General features: G+C 43.0%; 1 protein-coding gene across 1 annotated transcript; it reads left to right on the top strand.

The window, feature by feature from the left end:
- Nucleotides 1–101: 101 nt before the first annotated feature.
- LOC131938525 (glycerophosphocholine phosphodiesterase GPCPD1) lies at nucleotides 102–16,142 on the top strand. Its single transcript, XM_059296624.1, has 16 exons — nucleotides 102–507; nucleotides 1,228–1,353; nucleotides 2,423–2,506; nucleotides 4,605–4,781; nucleotides 5,320–5,539; nucleotides 6,164–6,279; nucleotides 6,941–7,031; nucleotides 8,124–8,219; nucleotides 9,489–9,571; nucleotides 10,219–10,327; nucleotides 11,250–11,402; nucleotides 12,249–12,347; nucleotides 13,194–13,394; nucleotides 13,670–13,890; nucleotides 15,102–15,245; nucleotides 15,889–16,142. The coding sequence occupies exons 1-16, from the start codon at nucleotides 362–364 to the stop codon at nucleotides 15,932–15,934; spliced, it is 2,112 nt and encodes a 703-aa protein (XP_059152607.1). The 5' UTR covers nucleotides 102–361; the 3' UTR covers nucleotides 15,935–16,142.
- Nucleotides 16,143–17,023: the final 881 nt, after the last annotated feature.

Raw genomic sequence — 17,023 nt, 5'->3', positions numbered from 1 at the left:
ATGAAAACCCCATTGAAATCCTCAAATGTTTACATACTTGTATTCACGCTAAATAAAATTAACTAAACCATACTTACTGGAAATTATACTAACCGTGATTAATTACAAACAGTTGTAATGTTAACGTAAATAAAATGGGCTTAAAACTTAAGTTTTTAGAACCAAAACAAAGATAGATCTTTTAATGATGGTGCGCAAATGTATAATGAACGCTGGCGACGTTGAACCCGGAAGTAAACATCAAATGGGCGTCTGATGATCAGACCCAAAATAATAATTAATGGCGTGAAATTGTATAAATAGTTTAAAAATAGGTGTTTAGCTTGTTTTGTTGTTACGATTCAGTATTTTACGTTTTAAGATGTCTTCTGCTAAACGTAGTACGAAAAGAATACAAATAAACTTCCGTATTCGCATAAATATTCCTCCTAGATATTATGTTTACATTGTTGGAAATGGCACTGAACTAGGGGAATGGCAGTCAAACTTTGCTAAAGTCATGTCACAGTAAGTAGATCTACCTAATTATATAGAAATGATTTCGGTTTCTTAGCTATTTAAAATCAGGTAGAAATAGGTAGAAATCCTAGTTTATTGTAGCCGTATCGTGAATAGACATTGAGTCTGTTGTCAGTATTATCCATAACCTCATAATAAATGTATAACAGGGTCTGTGCATGTTATTGTTAGCCATTATTATTATAGTGCTCAATCAGAAAGTTATATTAGGTTGGACATGGGTAAGGGCGGATTAATATTACAATTAAGGTACGTTTAATTATTGTTTTTCAATTATTAAATAGCGACAAGTTTGGTTTAGCCAGGGCCAAGGAAAGGGCTTGAAATAGGGTTAGTTAGGGCCAGGGCTAGGTTTGCGATTTAGACTAAGCCAAGCTTTGCACTAAGTATAGGCTAGCGGTAATATCAAAGGTTTGACACGATTAGTCGGTATTCGCCTGTACTAGCTGTACGATTTATGCTGATATGACCGGTACACAAATACCGGTTGTATTTTATTTACAAAGCCGTCAAATATTTTTTTCTTCTAAACAGGTATATTAATATGTATATATATATATATATATATATATATATATATATATATATATATATATATATATGTGTGTGTGTGTGTGTGTGTATACAAATCTACATAACAATGTGTGTATGTTATATGCATATGACATGTACATATGTATACTATTAATTTTGTATTCTAATGCCCAGACGTGAAGCCAGCCATATCTGGCAGCTAACTCTGCTGCTAAAGAGCCCAGCGGTCTACAGATACAGATACTTCGTCGGTCGACCGTTACGTAACATTAACCAAACGCCCATTGCCTGTGTCGACGAGTAAGTAGCGCGGATGACCGTGTGTTACCTCACCTAATGTAGCTGGGCTTTCATATTTTTATTTTATTTATGTAAACATGAACAAAGAGAATATGAATTTTCGTTGACAGAGGCGTAGCAAGAGGGGGTGGCGGGGGTACATGTGTACCCTAGGGGGCGCCAAAATGAGTTAGAAAAAAAATTGCAAGCTCAATTTAGCTACAGTTTTGCATTATAAACATTTAAAAAAATGGGGGGGGGGGGTCGCCAAATTGAAAGTTTGTTCCCGGGCGGGATGGAGGGGGGGGGGGCGCCAAATTGAAAGCTTGTCCCCGGGCGCCGGGAAGGGTCTCTACGTCTCTACGCCTCTGTTTGTTGACGATGTTTGCTGAAGAGGTATCACAAGCGCAATCTTAACCCTGACCTAAACCTTGATCCTGTTGCTATTCCTAACACCAGTCCCAATCATAACGCTAATTTAAACCCCGATTCTTAAATAGACGCTAATTTAAACCCCGATACTTAAATAGACGCTAATTTAAACCCCGATACTTAAATAGACGCTAATTTAAACCCCGATACTTAAATAGACGCTAATTTAAACCCAGATACTTAAATAGACGCTAATTTAAACCCCGATACTTACATAGCCACTGAGATGAATACATTACAGAAATGTAACTTCCATACAATACCAACCTTTGGCTGGTGACAGCAAAGAAAACTGGGCGTAGTGCTGACCACTCTAGGTCTTCATAAGCCGGGGTCACTGGTGAACGATACGTCATCAGCCATTGTTGATCTTCTCATCTGAACGATGACGTTTATATGATACGAGATTACTCTCTTGAGAGTAGCATCAGTGGTGTCAGCATTGTCAGTCGTGCTAGTAGTGTCGGTAATGTCAGTGTTGTCAGTATAGACATTACTGACAATGCTGACACTGCTGATAGTAAATTTAATAATAATGAGAGTGATGTTAGTAGTGTCAACACTGACAGTATTGTCTTTAGTGTCAGTACCACAACTACAGCTACATAGGTTAGCACTAGTGTTTATGTGGACTCAATAAGCACGTGTTTATTTTTAGAGTCAACATGGATTTTGTGGACTCGTATTGGAACTCAGTTTGTTATTGGGAGACGACATTACCCAGCAGAATGCTGCACACTAGGTGGGTAGATGATTGTCCAGCATCTGGCATGCTAGGTTAGTAGTTTCTTGTCCAGCATCTGTCATGCTAGGTGGGTAGTTTCTTGTCCAGCATCTGGCATGCTACATGCTAGGTGGGTAGTTTCTTGTCCAGCATCTGGCATGCTAGGTGGGTAGTTGATTGTCCAGCATCTGTCATGCTAGGTGGGTAGTTGATTGTCCAGCATCTGTCATGCTAGGTGGGTAGATGATTGTCCAGCATCTGGCATGCTAGGTGGGTAGTTTCTTGTCCAGCATCTGTCATGCTAGGTGGGTAGTTTGTTGTCCAGCATCTGGCATGCTACATGCTAGGTGGGTAGTTTCTTGTCCAGCATCTGGCATGCTAGGTGGGTAGTTGATTGTCCAGCATCTGGCATGCTAGGTGGGTAGTTTGTTGTCCAGCATCTGGCATGCTACATGCTAGGTGGGTAGTTTCTTGTCCAGCATCTGGCATGCTAGGTGGGTAGTTGATTGTCCAGCATCTGTCATGCTAGGTGGGTAGTTTGTTGTCCAGCATCTGGCATGCTAGGTGGGTAGCATGTTGTCCAGCATCTGGCATGCTACATGCTAGGTGGGTAGTTTGTTGTCCAGCATCTGGCATGCTACATGCTAGGTGGGTAGTTTCTTGTCCAGCATCTGGCATGCTAGGTGGGTAGTTGATTGTCCAGCATCTGTCATGCTAGGTGGGTAGTTTGTTGTCCAGCATCTGGCATGCTAGGTGGGTAGTTGATTGTCCAGCATCTGTCATGCTAGGTGGGTAGTTGATTGTCCAGCATCTGGTATGCTAGGTGGGTAGTTTGTTGTCCAGCATCTGGCATGCTAGGTGGGTAGTTTCTTGTCCAGCATCTGTCATGCTGCATGCTAGGTGGGTAGTTGATTGTCCAGCATCTGGCATGCTAGGTGGGTAGTTTCTTGTCCAGCATCTGGCATGCTGCACACTAGGTGGGTAGTTTCTTGTCCAGCATCTGGCATGCTAGGTGGGTAGTTTCTTGTCCAGCATCTGGCATGCTAGGTGGGTAGTTGCTTGTCCAGCATCTGGCATGCTACATGCTAGGTGAGTAGTTTCTTGTCCAGCTTCTGTCATGCTACATGCTAGGTGGGTAGTTTCTTGTCCAGCATCTGTCATGCTGCATGCTAGGTGGGTAGTTTCTTGTCCAGCATCTGGCATGCTAGGTGGGTAGTTTGTTGTCCAGCATCTGGCATGCTAGGTGGGTAGTTTCTTGTCCAGCATCTGATATGCTGCATGCTAGGTGAGTAGTTTGTTGTCCAGCATCTGGCATGCTAGGTGGGTAGTTTCTTGTCCAGCATCTGATATGCTGCATGCTAGGTGAGTAGTTTGTTGTCCAGCATCTGCCATGCTACATGCAAGGTGGCTAGTTGTTTGTCCAGCATCTGGCATGCTGTACACTAGGTGAGTACTTTCTTGTCCAGCATCTGCCATGTTAGGTGAATAGTTTCTTGTCCGGCATCTAACATACTAGGTGAGTAGTTGCTTGTCCAATATCTGGTATTCTGTACACTAAACTTCTAGCCTGCTACATGCTAGGTGGTTAGCTGTTTGTGCAGCATATGGAATGCTACATGCTAGGTGGTTAGCTGTTTGTCCAGCATATGGAATGCTAGGTGGTTTGCTGTTTGTCCAGCATATGGAATGCTGCATGCTAGGTGGTTAGCTGTTTGTCCAGTATCTGGCTTGCTGCATGCTACATGCTAGGAGAGTATTCCAGCATGTAGCTGCATGAAGGTGGGTTGTTTCGTCTTAAGCATGTCGTATTGAGCGGCAGTTAATCAACGTTGTTGTTTACATAGACGGAGTCGGCAATAGCCAGAAAACTGGGGTCAGTCAGTACAAAGGCTATAATTATAACAAACAGACAAATATATCTATCTTCTATTTGTAGACGTAAAATGTTGAATATGTTCTAAAAGAATGCATCTTGTTTTAGTAAATAGGAACCGTGTAAACACTTACTAACAGTGTAACGTAACACGTAAAATGAACCTTCTATCCAAGACACAAAAAATTGCCGGATGTGTCTGACATGATGTTTTTCAATCCTTGAAACAAAATCTGTTCTCAGAAATTTGCCAGATGTCTATGACCTGCCGTTGGTTGACCTTGAGAAGCGCTTAAACCCGTTCCAGGATTGGTCGGTGGGATGGGTACAGGACGCCTCTGAGATCCGGCTCAGGATCCGGTGCTTGGACTCTATACAGATGGCCCTGCAGACTAAAGAGGAGGAGAGGCTTAGAGTTAAGTAAGTTGGGTTAGTGGCAGTGACAGAGTGAAGTCGTGTAAGTTGGGTTAGTGTCAGTGTGACGTCAGTGTAAGTTGGGTTAGTGTCAGTGTGACGTCAGTGTATGTTGGGTTAGTGTCAGTGTGACGTCAGTGTATGTTGAGTTAGTGTCAGTGTGACGTCAGTGTAAGTTGGGTTAGTGTCAGTGTGACGTCAGTGTAAGTTGGGTTAGTGTCAGTGTGACGTCAGTGTAAGTTGGGTTAGTGTCAGTGTGACGTCAGTGTAAGTTGGGTTAGTGTAAGTGTCAATGACAGGGTGAAGTCAGTGTCAGCGACCAAAGTTAGCTGACTGCAGGTGTGGGATTCAATTTATTTTTATTTGGTCAAATTCTCACCCCTTACCTTACACCCCCCCCCCTTGACCCTTTTCACCCACTTCACCTCGGTATAACCGACTTGAGTAATATTATTTTAGTTTACTACATAAGGATATCAAACCATGACCTATGTTCACAATGCCACCATGACCTATATTCACAATGTCACCATGACCTCCCCAGATGTTCTCCAATAGACTTCCAGGAAATGATCCTGCCGACGGTCAGCCCGACTAAGCTGGGATGTAAGCCTGAAGAGAGTGACCTCTACCAAAGGGTCATCAGCGCCACCAAGCTGTCCATATCCGTCCTGGCCAACTCGCCCTGTGGCCCCGGGGGATTCACACTGCCCGACTGCGCCAACAAAACGCCCATATTCGCTACCGACGCTATGGTAACTAAGGTAATGCTAATTAGCTATTCGTCTTAATTAATTTTTTGTCTTTTGGATAAAGACTAATGACATATGGCTGTTGTTAATATGTTATCAACCTTGATTGTAAGGCTGGCTTGGTGGATTAAAGGAATAGTGCCATAATGTCTGGCGAGGGTTGGATGTATAATATCGATTAGTTAAATGATTGGCATGAGGTGTGTCGAGATGAAACTTAGGGTAAGGTTTCGAATTTAACATTGGGTTAGGATCACAATACAGCGCTTACATAAAGATTGGTTTTATAGTGAGAACTAGGGCGATGGTTAGGATAGAGATAGCAGCAGATAAACAAACACCCACCGGGTCTAGACTATATAGACTAATACACCCTACTGAATGTAGGCTTTTGTCTAACAAGCCCCCCCCCCCAACTCTGTGGTCTAACAAGCCCCCCCTCCCCCTAACTGTGTCTGTGGTCTAACAAGCCCCCACCCCCCAGTCTGTCTAACAAGCCCCACCCCAACTGTGTCTGTGAACTAACAAGCCTCCCCCCCCCAACTCTGTCTGTGGTCTAACAAGCCCCCTAACAACCACCCTACCATGTGTAGCACCCATTAAAAGTTCCACTGTTTTTGTTACTGTCCCCACCAGCTCAGCATAAATCCCGCCCCCCAGCCGGAGCCTGAGACCGCCCGGTGCCAGCTACAAGTCGACGGGTACTTCAGCTTCAACATCTTCACCATGTTTCCAGGGGCTCTTGGCTTCAGGTCAGTTCTACAGCTCAATCATAGTGGGTGGGATTTGGAGGGGGGGGGGGCATTAATGACGTCTCCTCACCGAATACATCAACAATATTCCCTCATTGAAACTCGTCGTCAAACTGATGCTGCAATTCTATCAAATTATAATGATCATTGTGATGAAAAATAACCAAAATTCAACAAATTCTTCCTAAAATATATGCCACTTAACATTATTTAACACCATTCAAACAATCTCCAATTCTGAACACATCCTACCACTCCCCCCCCCAACCACTTTTGAAGTTTGACGATACAAATTCAACCATGTATGAAAACCCTATAGGAGCGCAATAATTTTTCTGTGTTTTCTAGACTTACCATTCATATTTACTCCCGCAACAATAAATATGTCCTGTTGTTTTTCAATAAGAATTTTACCCCCCCCCCCCCCCATTCCCACCCTCTCTCTCCAACACTTACCAATTGTACGCGAGTAAAAACAAAAACGCGATACAACTAGAAATCTGTAAGCTGGTGTTTAGGGGGATTTAAAGCGTTAATGTGCGTAATAGTTATGGTTGATTCAACGTGTTAATGTACGTTATGTTAATTGAATTAATCAAATGTGCATGAGTACGTGACGTTGTGTTCTGGAGCTAATGAGATGCATTCATCTGATTGCCAGGATGGAGTTCTATGTATCAGAACCTGTTGAGGACAAAATGGTCGGGTACTCGTACATTCTGCCCGTGTCAACACCTAAAGCAGTTAAACAGGTAATCAGGGCAGTTAAACAGGTAATCAGGGCAGTTAAACAGGTAATCAGGACAGTTAAACAGGTAATCAGGACAGTTAAACAGGTAATCAGGACAGTTAAACAGGTAATCTGGGCAGTTAAACAGGTAATTAGGGCAGTTAAACAGGTAATCAGGACAGTTAAACAGGTAATCAGGGCAGCTAAATAGGTAATCATGGCAGTTAAACAGGTAATCAGGGCAGTTAAACAGGTAATCAGGACAGTTAAACAGGTAATCTGGGCAGTTAAACAGGTAATTAGGGCAGTTAAACAGGTAATCAGGGCAGTTAAACAGGTAATCAGGGCAGTTATATATAATCAGGGCAGTTAGACAGGTAATCATATCAGTTAAACAGGTAATCAGGGCAGTTATATATAATCAGGGCAGTTATATATAATCAGGGCAGTTATATATAATCAGGGCAGTTATATATAATCAGGACAGTTAAACAGGTAATCAGGGCAGTTAAACAGGTAATCAGGGCAGTTATATATAATCAGGGCAGTTAGACAGGTAATCAAGAAAGTTAAAAAGGGCAAACAGTGTGGTTGTGTGTGGAAATGAGGGTGGGGGTGACTGGTAGAATTGTGTGATAATGCGAGGACTTTTGTGACTAACAAATCATTAAGTTAGATTTGGACTTAGTGGTAAGTTATGTCGTGGTTGTTACAACGGTTAAAAAGTGATTGTATAGACTATCTAGATAAGCTTTATTGATGGAGTAGTCAAGTTCTGATGGTTTTTGTTAGCGTCAGTAGGTTGAAGTTAATTTTTGTGGATAACGTTAATGTTTGTGGATTATGTTAAAGTTTATGGATTATGTACGTGCATTTACCGTACACGTATATTTGATTTACTTAATTTTGTAATTAGTTGCAGTTTTCAGAGATGTTTTCACTGTGAGCGTGTGTGTGTTTGTGCGTGCGTGCGTGCACGCGCGTGCATGTGTGTATAGTGTAGAGATTGCCTCAAATGTGCTTAAATTTTAGTAGACTGTGTATGAATATTTGGAATTTTGTCTCATTGATGACTTGTTGATATAAATAATGAATTGATTAACTGCTCCTATAGTTTCCGGTGTTTTCACCAACGACCCAACAGATAGGTCACGTGATTGTGGACTGGATGTTGATCTCACCGACACCAGATCTGGACCACAACATGGAAGTAGGTCAAGGTCGTATGTCAGGGTCATTTCGGTTGGGTGATTCCAAGTCGGTGCTAGATGGAAGGATTGTGGTGTGGCGTCACTAGGTGGGGGTGTCAATACGGTGATATCAATGGGTGGGGTGTCACTGGGAGGGGTGTCAATACGGTGATATCAATGGGTGGGGTGTCACTGGGAGGGGTGTCAATACGGTGATATCACTGGGTGGGGTGTCACTGGGTGGGGTGTCACCATGACGGCGACACTGGGTGGGTGTTACCATGATGGTGTCACTGGGTGGGTGTTGCCCTGATGGCGTCACTGGGTGGGGTGTCAATACGGTGATATCACTGGGTGGGGTGTCACCATGATGGTGTCACTGGGTGGGTGTTGCCCTGATGGCGTCACTGGGTGGGGTGTCAATACGGTGATATCACTGGGTGGGGTGTCACCATGATGGTGTCACTGGTGGGTGTCACCATGATGGTGTCACTGGTGGGTGTCACCATGATGGTGCCACTGGGTGGGGTGTCAATGGGTGGGGTGTCACCATGATGGTGTCACATGGTCATCGTGGGGTGTCACCGGGTGGTTTGTCACCATGATGGTATCAACCATGTTGGGTGTCACCATTTAAGGTTGTTACTGGTAGGAGTGTCACAATGATGGTGTCACTCGAAGGGGTGTCACCATGATGGTGTCACTTGGTGGGTTGTCACCATGATGGTGTCACTGGGTGGGGTGTCACCATGATGGCGTCACTGGGTGGGGTGTCACCATGATGGTGTCACTGGGTGGGGTGTCACCATGATGGCGTTACTGGGTGGGGTGTCACCATGATGGTGTCGTTGGGTAGGGTGTCACCATGATGGCGTCACTGGGTGGGGTGTCACCATGATGGTGTCACTGGGTGGGGTGTCACCATGATGGTGTCACTGGGTGAGGTGTCACCATGATGGCGTCACTGGGTGGGGTGTCACCATGATGGTGTCGTTGGGTAGGGTGTCACCATGATGGCGTCACTGGGTGGGGTGTCACCATGATGGTGTCACTTGGTGGGTTGTCACCATGATGGTGTCACTGGGTGGGGTGTCACCATGATGGTGTCACTGGGTGGGGTGTCACCATGATGGTGTCACTGGGTGGGGTGTCACCATGATGGTGTCGTTGGGTTGGGTGTCACCATGATGGTGTCGTTGGGTTGGGTGTCACTTGGTGGGGTGTCTGGATGTGTTGTCACCATGATGGTGTGACATTACCTGTCAGATGTATGTCATACAATATTTCAGGTCTCCTACCAGAACTATTGGAAGACAGAGAGGAGGAAGTCAGGACAGGACACCACTGAGTATGGCTTTGGTCGCAGCTTCCTGTGAGTGGCGAGACTAGCTGCTATGTCTTGTGTGATGTTAGCTAGGCTCACTTTTGTGATGTTAGCTAGCTTTACGTTTGTGATGTTAGCTAGGCTCACGTTTGGGATGTTAGCTAGGCTCACGTTTGGGATGTTAGCTAGCCTCACGTTTGTGATGTTAGCTAGCCTCACGTTTGTGATGTTAGCTAGCCTCACGTTTGTGATGTTAGCTAGCCTCACATGTGTGATGTTAGCTAGCATCACATTTGTGATGTTAGCTAGGCTCACATTTGGGATCTGTTTTTAGTTAAGCACCTTTTTTCCGTTCGTGCCAAAGACATATTGAGCATATAAGGGACATTGTGGTCAACATTATCCCCAGCCGCTTATGTTTCACAAACGTGGGTCAGGGACCCGTCAGAGCTGTGTGGCACGTGCTACAGACTTGAACCCGGGATCCGAGACTTTCGAGATAGCAGTCTCTCTGCTATTAGTTTTTTTTGTGAGAGATCGTCTCTTTTCAATGTCTTGTTGGTGTATTCAATTATCACAAGTTGGTGAAAGTGTCAGTTTGTAATGCCTTTAGCAACAAATCCAGTAAATAACTCCCTATATACTTAAATCAATCAAATGTTCAAGTGTTTTTGCCTACTCCCATTTGCCACCAGACACAAGAAGATCATCCGAGTCAAGGAGAACACGCTGGCATCGCTGTACACAGCAGGGGAGGAGAAGGCAAACTTTCTTCATCTCGCCATACAACTCACCAAAGACAAGGTGAAGAAATGCTCTAAATAGGCTTCAGTCATCCCGGGCAGATGGGCTCGATAGCTGGGGACAGCAACTGTTATAGGAGAGACAACTCCAAAATCAAACAACTGCTGCCTTGTAGTTTGTTCTTGGTTGGACAAAGGCTATAAAAAAAGATCCAAAAAGAAAAGCAGGCTAAAATCGGAGTCAACGGTCTATAATGGCGCATCACAAGTTGACACATTTAATGCTTAATTGTATTGGAGGAAATCCGTTTCATCACTAAATTAAGGGCGTGAGATCCGGAAAAAAACGGGGAAAAAACTTTTAAATTAATAAGCCTTTTTATTTATTTGCATGTACCAGGGACTCTTCTGAAAATATGGTTACCGTAGAAACCCCTCATATAATCATTGATCCGTTTTGTACTAGCACCAATAGAGTCAGCTGGCTAGGTTTTGTAATCGAAAAACACCTAGAAATTTTTTGTTTCAAATTTTCAAAAAAAAATTTATGGTGAAATTCCATTGAATTTAGCATTAATTTCAATGGAATTTCGCCATAAAGAATTTTGAAAATTAAAACAATATTTCTGGAATGTTTTCTTATAGAAAAACTAGCCAGCTGACTCTATTAGTGTTAGTACATGAAGGATCAATGGTTATATAGCCGATGTATATGTTAGTTTATGAAATTTTAGAACTCCAGAAAAGGGTGTCTTTTTCAAGATGGCCGCCTTTGCCATGACAACCATAATTTCAAAAGAGTCCCTGATGCATGGAAATATTTTCCTTTACCCTAACTTACATACACAGAAATAAATCAATAAAACATTTTAATTAAGAAGTTGGCTTTATCTGGAGCCTATCACCTTAAGAACGAAGTACAAGAAGTCTTACAAAAGTCTTACAGTCCAAATAAAAGTGCGGGGTAAAAAATATATTTGCAGGTGCCGGTGTTGTTCCACGCCTTCAAGGTCATGCTGGCGTACCACAGGAGGAGCCACGAGACGGAGTTCTACATGGCACCGGTCAAAGATCTGGAACACACGTTCTTGAGAGCTCTGAAGATTTCTTATCACCCCAAAACACGAAAGTTCATGGTCAGTTTAGTGTGACGTCAGTTGCACTCATAGTCAGTGTAGTGTGACGTCAGTTTCATTCATGGTCAGTTTGGTTTGACGTCATTTTAATGAATTGGTCAGTTTAGTGTGACGTCATTTGCACTCATGGTCAGTGTAGTGTGACGTCCGTTTCATTCATGGTCAGTTTGGTTTGACGTCATTTTAATGAATTGGTCAGTTTAGTGTGACGTCATTTGCACTCATGGTCAGTGTAGTGTGACGTCCGTTTCATTCATGGTCAGTTTGGTTTGACGTCAGTAGCATTCATGGTCAGTTTGGTTTGACGTCATTTTAATGCTCGGTCAGTTTAGTGTGACGTCAGTTGCATTCATGATCTCTGTATAGCTTCGTCATTGAATGCATGGTCAGTTTAGAGTTAAGTCAGTTTAGTTCAGGATCAGTGTGTACTTATCCAAAGCATGCCAGATCTGGGTCAGTTTAGAGGTAGGTCCATGATCAGTGTATAGTTACTGCATTTTAATTGTGCATTTGAATTTATGGTCAGCTTAGTGCTACGTCATTTCAGTTCTCGGTCAGTTTAGAGTTACGTCACGCTTTAAATTAATCAACTTAAATACAGATCATTAAAGCCTCATTAGTTAACAAAGAGAGCCACAATAATTCGTTTGTGTTTCGTCAGTCTATGACAGTAGATGTGTCATTTAAATTGACACTATTAATATGACAGTGACATTCGCTGTGATATAACAGCAGCTACCACTGACGGATATTTGATTGAAATAGTACTTTTATGTAGGACTGGTATCAGCTTGATGGACTGACACAGAAATAATTTTCTCTATGCTATCCATGTACCTATCGCAGGAGCAAGGGACAGATAGAGACCCACTGGACCTAGAGCCGTTCCCGACCCTGGAGAATTGTCTGGAGAAAATTGGACAGGACATTGGTTTCCTCATAGAGGTAGATGTGTGTTTACGTGGGGTGTTTACGTGAAGTGTGTGTGTGTTTACGTGAGGTGGGTTGTGTGTTTACGTTAGGTGTGTGTGTGTTTACGTTAGATGAGTGTGTATGTGTGTGTTTTTCCTGAGATGAGTGTGTTTTTGTGTGTTTACGTGAGGTGGGTTTGGTTGATTACGTGAGGTGTGTGTTTACGTGAGTTGGGTGTGTGTGTGTGTTTACGTGAGGTGGGTGTGTTTGTGTGTTTACGTGAGGTGGGTTTGGGTGATTACGTGAGGTGTGTGTTTACGTGAGTTGGGTGTGTGTGTGTGTGTTTACGTGAGGTGGGTGTGTGTGTATACGTGAGGTGTGTGTGTGTGTTTACGTGAGTTGAGTGTGTGTTTTTACATGAGGTGGGTGTGTGTTTGTCAGGTGTGTGTACACGTGAGTTGTGTGTGTGTGTGTACATGTTACGTGTGTATGTTTACCGTGAACTAGATAAATAGATATTCAACACGTTAGATCCTTCACGTCTGACTTGTGTATGTGTGTGTATGTGTGTGTTTGTGTGTGTATGTGTGTGTATGTGTGTGATCACGTGAGGTAAATATGCGCCACATGACCCAGGCTTATATTTACCCTCCCCAGAGGCGTAGCGAGGGGGGGGTGAAATTAGTACCGGGCGCCGACCTTAGGGGGGGGCGCCAAAATGGGTTTGAAAAACAAATTGAAAGTTTGAGGGGGGGGGGGATGCAAATCGAAAGTTTGATCCGGGGGGGGGGGAGGGGTGCAAATCGAAAGTTTGTCCCCGGGCGCCGGGAAGGGTCACCACGCCTCTGATCCTCCCCCTCCCCCTGAACCTACTGGCAGGTCAAACATCCTCAAGTAACCACCAGTAACCAGATAGAGCTGGACGATTACTTTGACCACAACACCGCCCTGGACGTAATCCTAAACACCGTGTTTAATCTGGCGGCTAAGCGGAGGATAATCTTTACCTCTACCGACCCCGACACGTGCGTCATGCTGCAGCGAAAACAGAATCGATACCCTGTTTTATTCAGGCTTAAGGTTAGTACTCGATTACATTGTCTTCAAGATTTATGTGGCGCATTCTATAGAAAGACGCACTTAACCTTACTGGAGACAACAGTATCTCGGAGATCTAGATATATCAAAATCCATACCCCAAAACCTAAACTAATGATTAAAATAACGCAGATTCCTACTCGTATTCGGCTGAAAGTAGAGGTTGGAGCATTTCATCTTTCACAAACAGTTGTCACTATACTTAAAATTTCAGCCAATCATCATATTGTTACCACCCTCTCCCCCACCCCCCACAGTTAAACAAGAGTGGCCACCCCTACTACCAAGACCTCCGGGCCGGATGTGTGGACACGGCCCTGCAGTTCGCCGTAGCCGAGCGCTTCCTGGGCGTGTACCTGTCCACCTACCAGGTGCTCAAGGACCTACAGGTGATAGATCAGGCGCAGAAGATGGGACTGGTGGTCTTTGTTTATGCGGACGGCAACTTTAACATTGATCTCACTAATCCACTAGCTAGGTAGGTCGTTGTATAAAAATGGATCTGACTAATCCGTTAGCTAGGTAAGTCGTTGTATTAACATGGATATGACTAATCCGTTAGCTAGGTAGGTCGTTGTATTAACATTAATCTGACTAATCCGTTAGCTAGGTAGGTCGTTGTATTAAAATGGATCTGACTAATCCGTTAGTTAGGTAGGTCGTTGTATTAAAATGGATCAGACTAATCTGTTAGCTAGGTAGGTCGTTGGATTAAAATGGATCTGACTAATCCGTTAGCTAGATAGGTCGTTGTATTAAAATGGATCTGACTAATCCGTTAGCTAGGTAGGTCGTTGTATTAACATTTATCTGACTAACCCGTTAGCTAAGTAAGACTTTGAGTCACTTATGTTGAGCCCACGTGACTTTTGTTGAGCCCACGTGACTTTTGTTGAGCCCACGTGACTTTTGTTGAGCCCACGTGACTTTTGTTGAGCCAACGTGAATTTTGTTGAACCCACGTGACTTTTGTTGAGCCCACGTGACTTTTGTTGAGCCCACGTGACTTTTGTTGAACCCACGTGACTTTTGTTGAGCCCACGTGACTTTTGTTGAGCCAACGTGAATTTTGTTGAACCCACGTGACTTTTGTTGAACCCACGTGACTTTTGTTTAGCCCACGTGACTTTTGTTTAGCCCACGTGACTTTTGTTTAGCCCACGTGTTTTTTGTTGAGCCCACGTGAATTTTGTTGAACCCACGTGACTTTTGTTTAGCCCACGTGACTTTTGTTTAGCCCACGTGACTTTTGTTGTGCCCACGTGACTTTAGTTGAGCCCACGTGACTTTTGTTGAACCCACGTGACTTTTGTTGAGCCCACGTGACTTTTGTTGAGCCCACGTGACTTTTGTTGAGCCCACGTGACTTTTGTTGAACCCACGTAATCCAAGCAATCCTTGCTTCTCTTTCCACTTTCCTAAAGATTGCTTAGGTCCTAATTCTTTACACGGAGTTCGTTTTGTTAATGAGAAAGATTTCACCAGATCGTTTATCAATCGCAGTAATATTTTTTTTCTACGTGATATATATTTAATACTGTCAGTCCAATAGCATTTAACTCTTATAAATCCCGAAACTTCAATTTATTACATATGAATCTTTTGCCCCAGGCTGACCCCTCCTTCCCCGCACACCGTTGTGACGCCCTAACTTCTGCTTGAGTTTAACTCTCTGATGGTACTTCCCAGGCACAAGGTGGACGGGTTGTGCACGAAGATGCTGGGGTTCACAGAGGTCAAGGACAAGCACGAGCCTGTCTTCCATCTGTCAGAGTCGAGAAGTAACTCTGAGAAGGTCACCAAGGTCATCTTAGAGGGCGGCTTCCAACCCAGGTAATATTTATTTATTTAAGTCCAAGGACGTTCCCTCAACTTAGCCCGTATCTAAACTCCAATCCTTATCGTGACCCTAAGGGGTCATCATAAATGACGTCACACTCGTAGGGGGGAGGGGGGGTCCGTAATTTTGTGATGATGTGTGATGAGGGGGAGGGGGGTTCAGATGTTGCGACGTCACATTTTTGCATTATAAAAGGGCAATGTTAGAAAACGAATTTTAGACGTTATTTCGCGTTTTAGATAACTGTTTTAATAAATTGTAATAGTTTAGATAAGATTTTGGAAAAATATCGATGTTTTAAAAAAATTCAACTGCAATTTTGAGGGGGGGGGGGGGGTTGTAGGTTGAGGTGTGACGTCATTTTAATGGTGGGGGGGGGTCTGGCTTTTTGTGACGACGTGTGACGTAGGGGAGGGGGGGGGGGTAAAAATCGTCATAAAAATCGTGACGTCATTTATGGATGACCCCTAATCCCAAGACTTTATCTGAACCCATCCCTGAACAAAATCCTAATCCTGGCCATAATCCCTAGATTTTCTCCCTGAATCTATACCTGAATACTATCCATTAGGCCTGCACCAAATATATGCACACAGTTCTATTTGTGTTGTAACAATGTGTATGTGATATTCTCAGTGCTATGAAAACTGCAGACAGACTATGTTACATGATGAAACCATGAAATCTGATGTCTACTTTGGACCTTGGATTCACCAATTCCTTGGAGAAAAAAATAAGTGTTCTCAGTAAAGAATAAAAACGATCAGTTGCAGTAAGGTATTATAGCTGTGTATTGTCTATTGTCTTGTTATTGGTGCTCATTGTGCAGAAAACTACAGTGTCTTTATATATGTACAAAACCTATGGGAAAAATGAATTAAAAATCTTGAATGAACCGAGGTTGTCTCCCTTATTTCGAATTCAATTTAATTTTCTCTACTTTAACAAAATTATTGTTTTTTTTTATGCTGGTGAGGGTACGTTGAGAGGATTTTTTTTGTATTAGATATATCATAATATAGAATAGTGTTGTAATGTTTACAAAGCAGTTTCTAAATAAATATGGAGAGGGGGAAGAATCGTTATAAAAATCTATCCAGTAGCTTGTAAGTTACCTGCCCCTATTGTGTTAGTGTTCGTTGAAATAAGCCAACCGTGTACTAGAAAGAGTTTACGCTTGACGTCTTCCTGATCATGCCATGGCTAGTATTAGTATTTTTTTAAAAATCTTGTTATCTCCCCTTTTATTGTTGAATTTAGTAATTTTTAAATTTACATTTTAATGACTAATTGTCTACCTAATTTGATTATAATTCGATATTCTTGCATTCTCATCAAAGATCGACCACTGTGCCGAATTCCAGCTCAATACGACGATGGGAAGTGGGTTAAAATATTATTTCAAGATTTGCCACATAGATGTGGGATTGTCCACCTTTGTGCACTGTTGTCTAGTGGGTGTAGTATTGTCTACATAGATGTTGGACTGTCCATATACTTGTAGGACTGTCTACATAAATGTAGGACTATAGGACTGTCTACATACATCTAGGACTGTCCACATATATGTAGGACTGTCTACATACATGTTGGACTGTCCACATTAATACAATACTATCAACACTTGTACTTTGTGTGTTTGTGTTTTGCTACTAGCGTGTGTTTGTGCACTCGAAAATTTTCTACTCATGTTGTAATCGTGTGCATCATTCATTAAAGTTGGTGTACTCACCAACAGGATAAAGCCACACATATGCATGTAAAACCTCAG

Source organism: Physella acuta, unplaced genomic scaffold (assembly GCF_028476545.2).
Source record: "Physella acuta isolate Inbredline_101_S28 unplaced genomic scaffold, ASM2847654v3 ptg000006l, whole genome shotgun sequence".
NCBI classification, from domain to species: domain Eukaryota; kingdom Metazoa; phylum Mollusca; class Gastropoda; family Physidae; genus Physella; species Physella acuta.
Note: the sequence above shows the minus strand (reverse complement) of the source record. Positions and strands in the feature narration are given on the sequence as shown.

Bases quoted from the DNA above. Each gene is read 5' to 3' on its own strand.
- LOC131938525 (XM_059296624.1), top strand. From the start codon at position 362: ATGTCTTCTGCTAAACGTAGTACGAAAAGAATACAAATAAACTTCCGT. The intron at 508-1,227 runs GTAAGTAGATCT...TCTAATGCCCAG, and splicing joins TTTGCTAAAGTCATGTCACA to ACGTGAAGCCAGCCATATCT. The intron at 11,403-12,248 runs GTCAGTTTAGTG...TACCTATCGCAG, and splicing joins CCAAAACACGAAAGTTCATG to GAGCAAGGGACAGATAGAGA.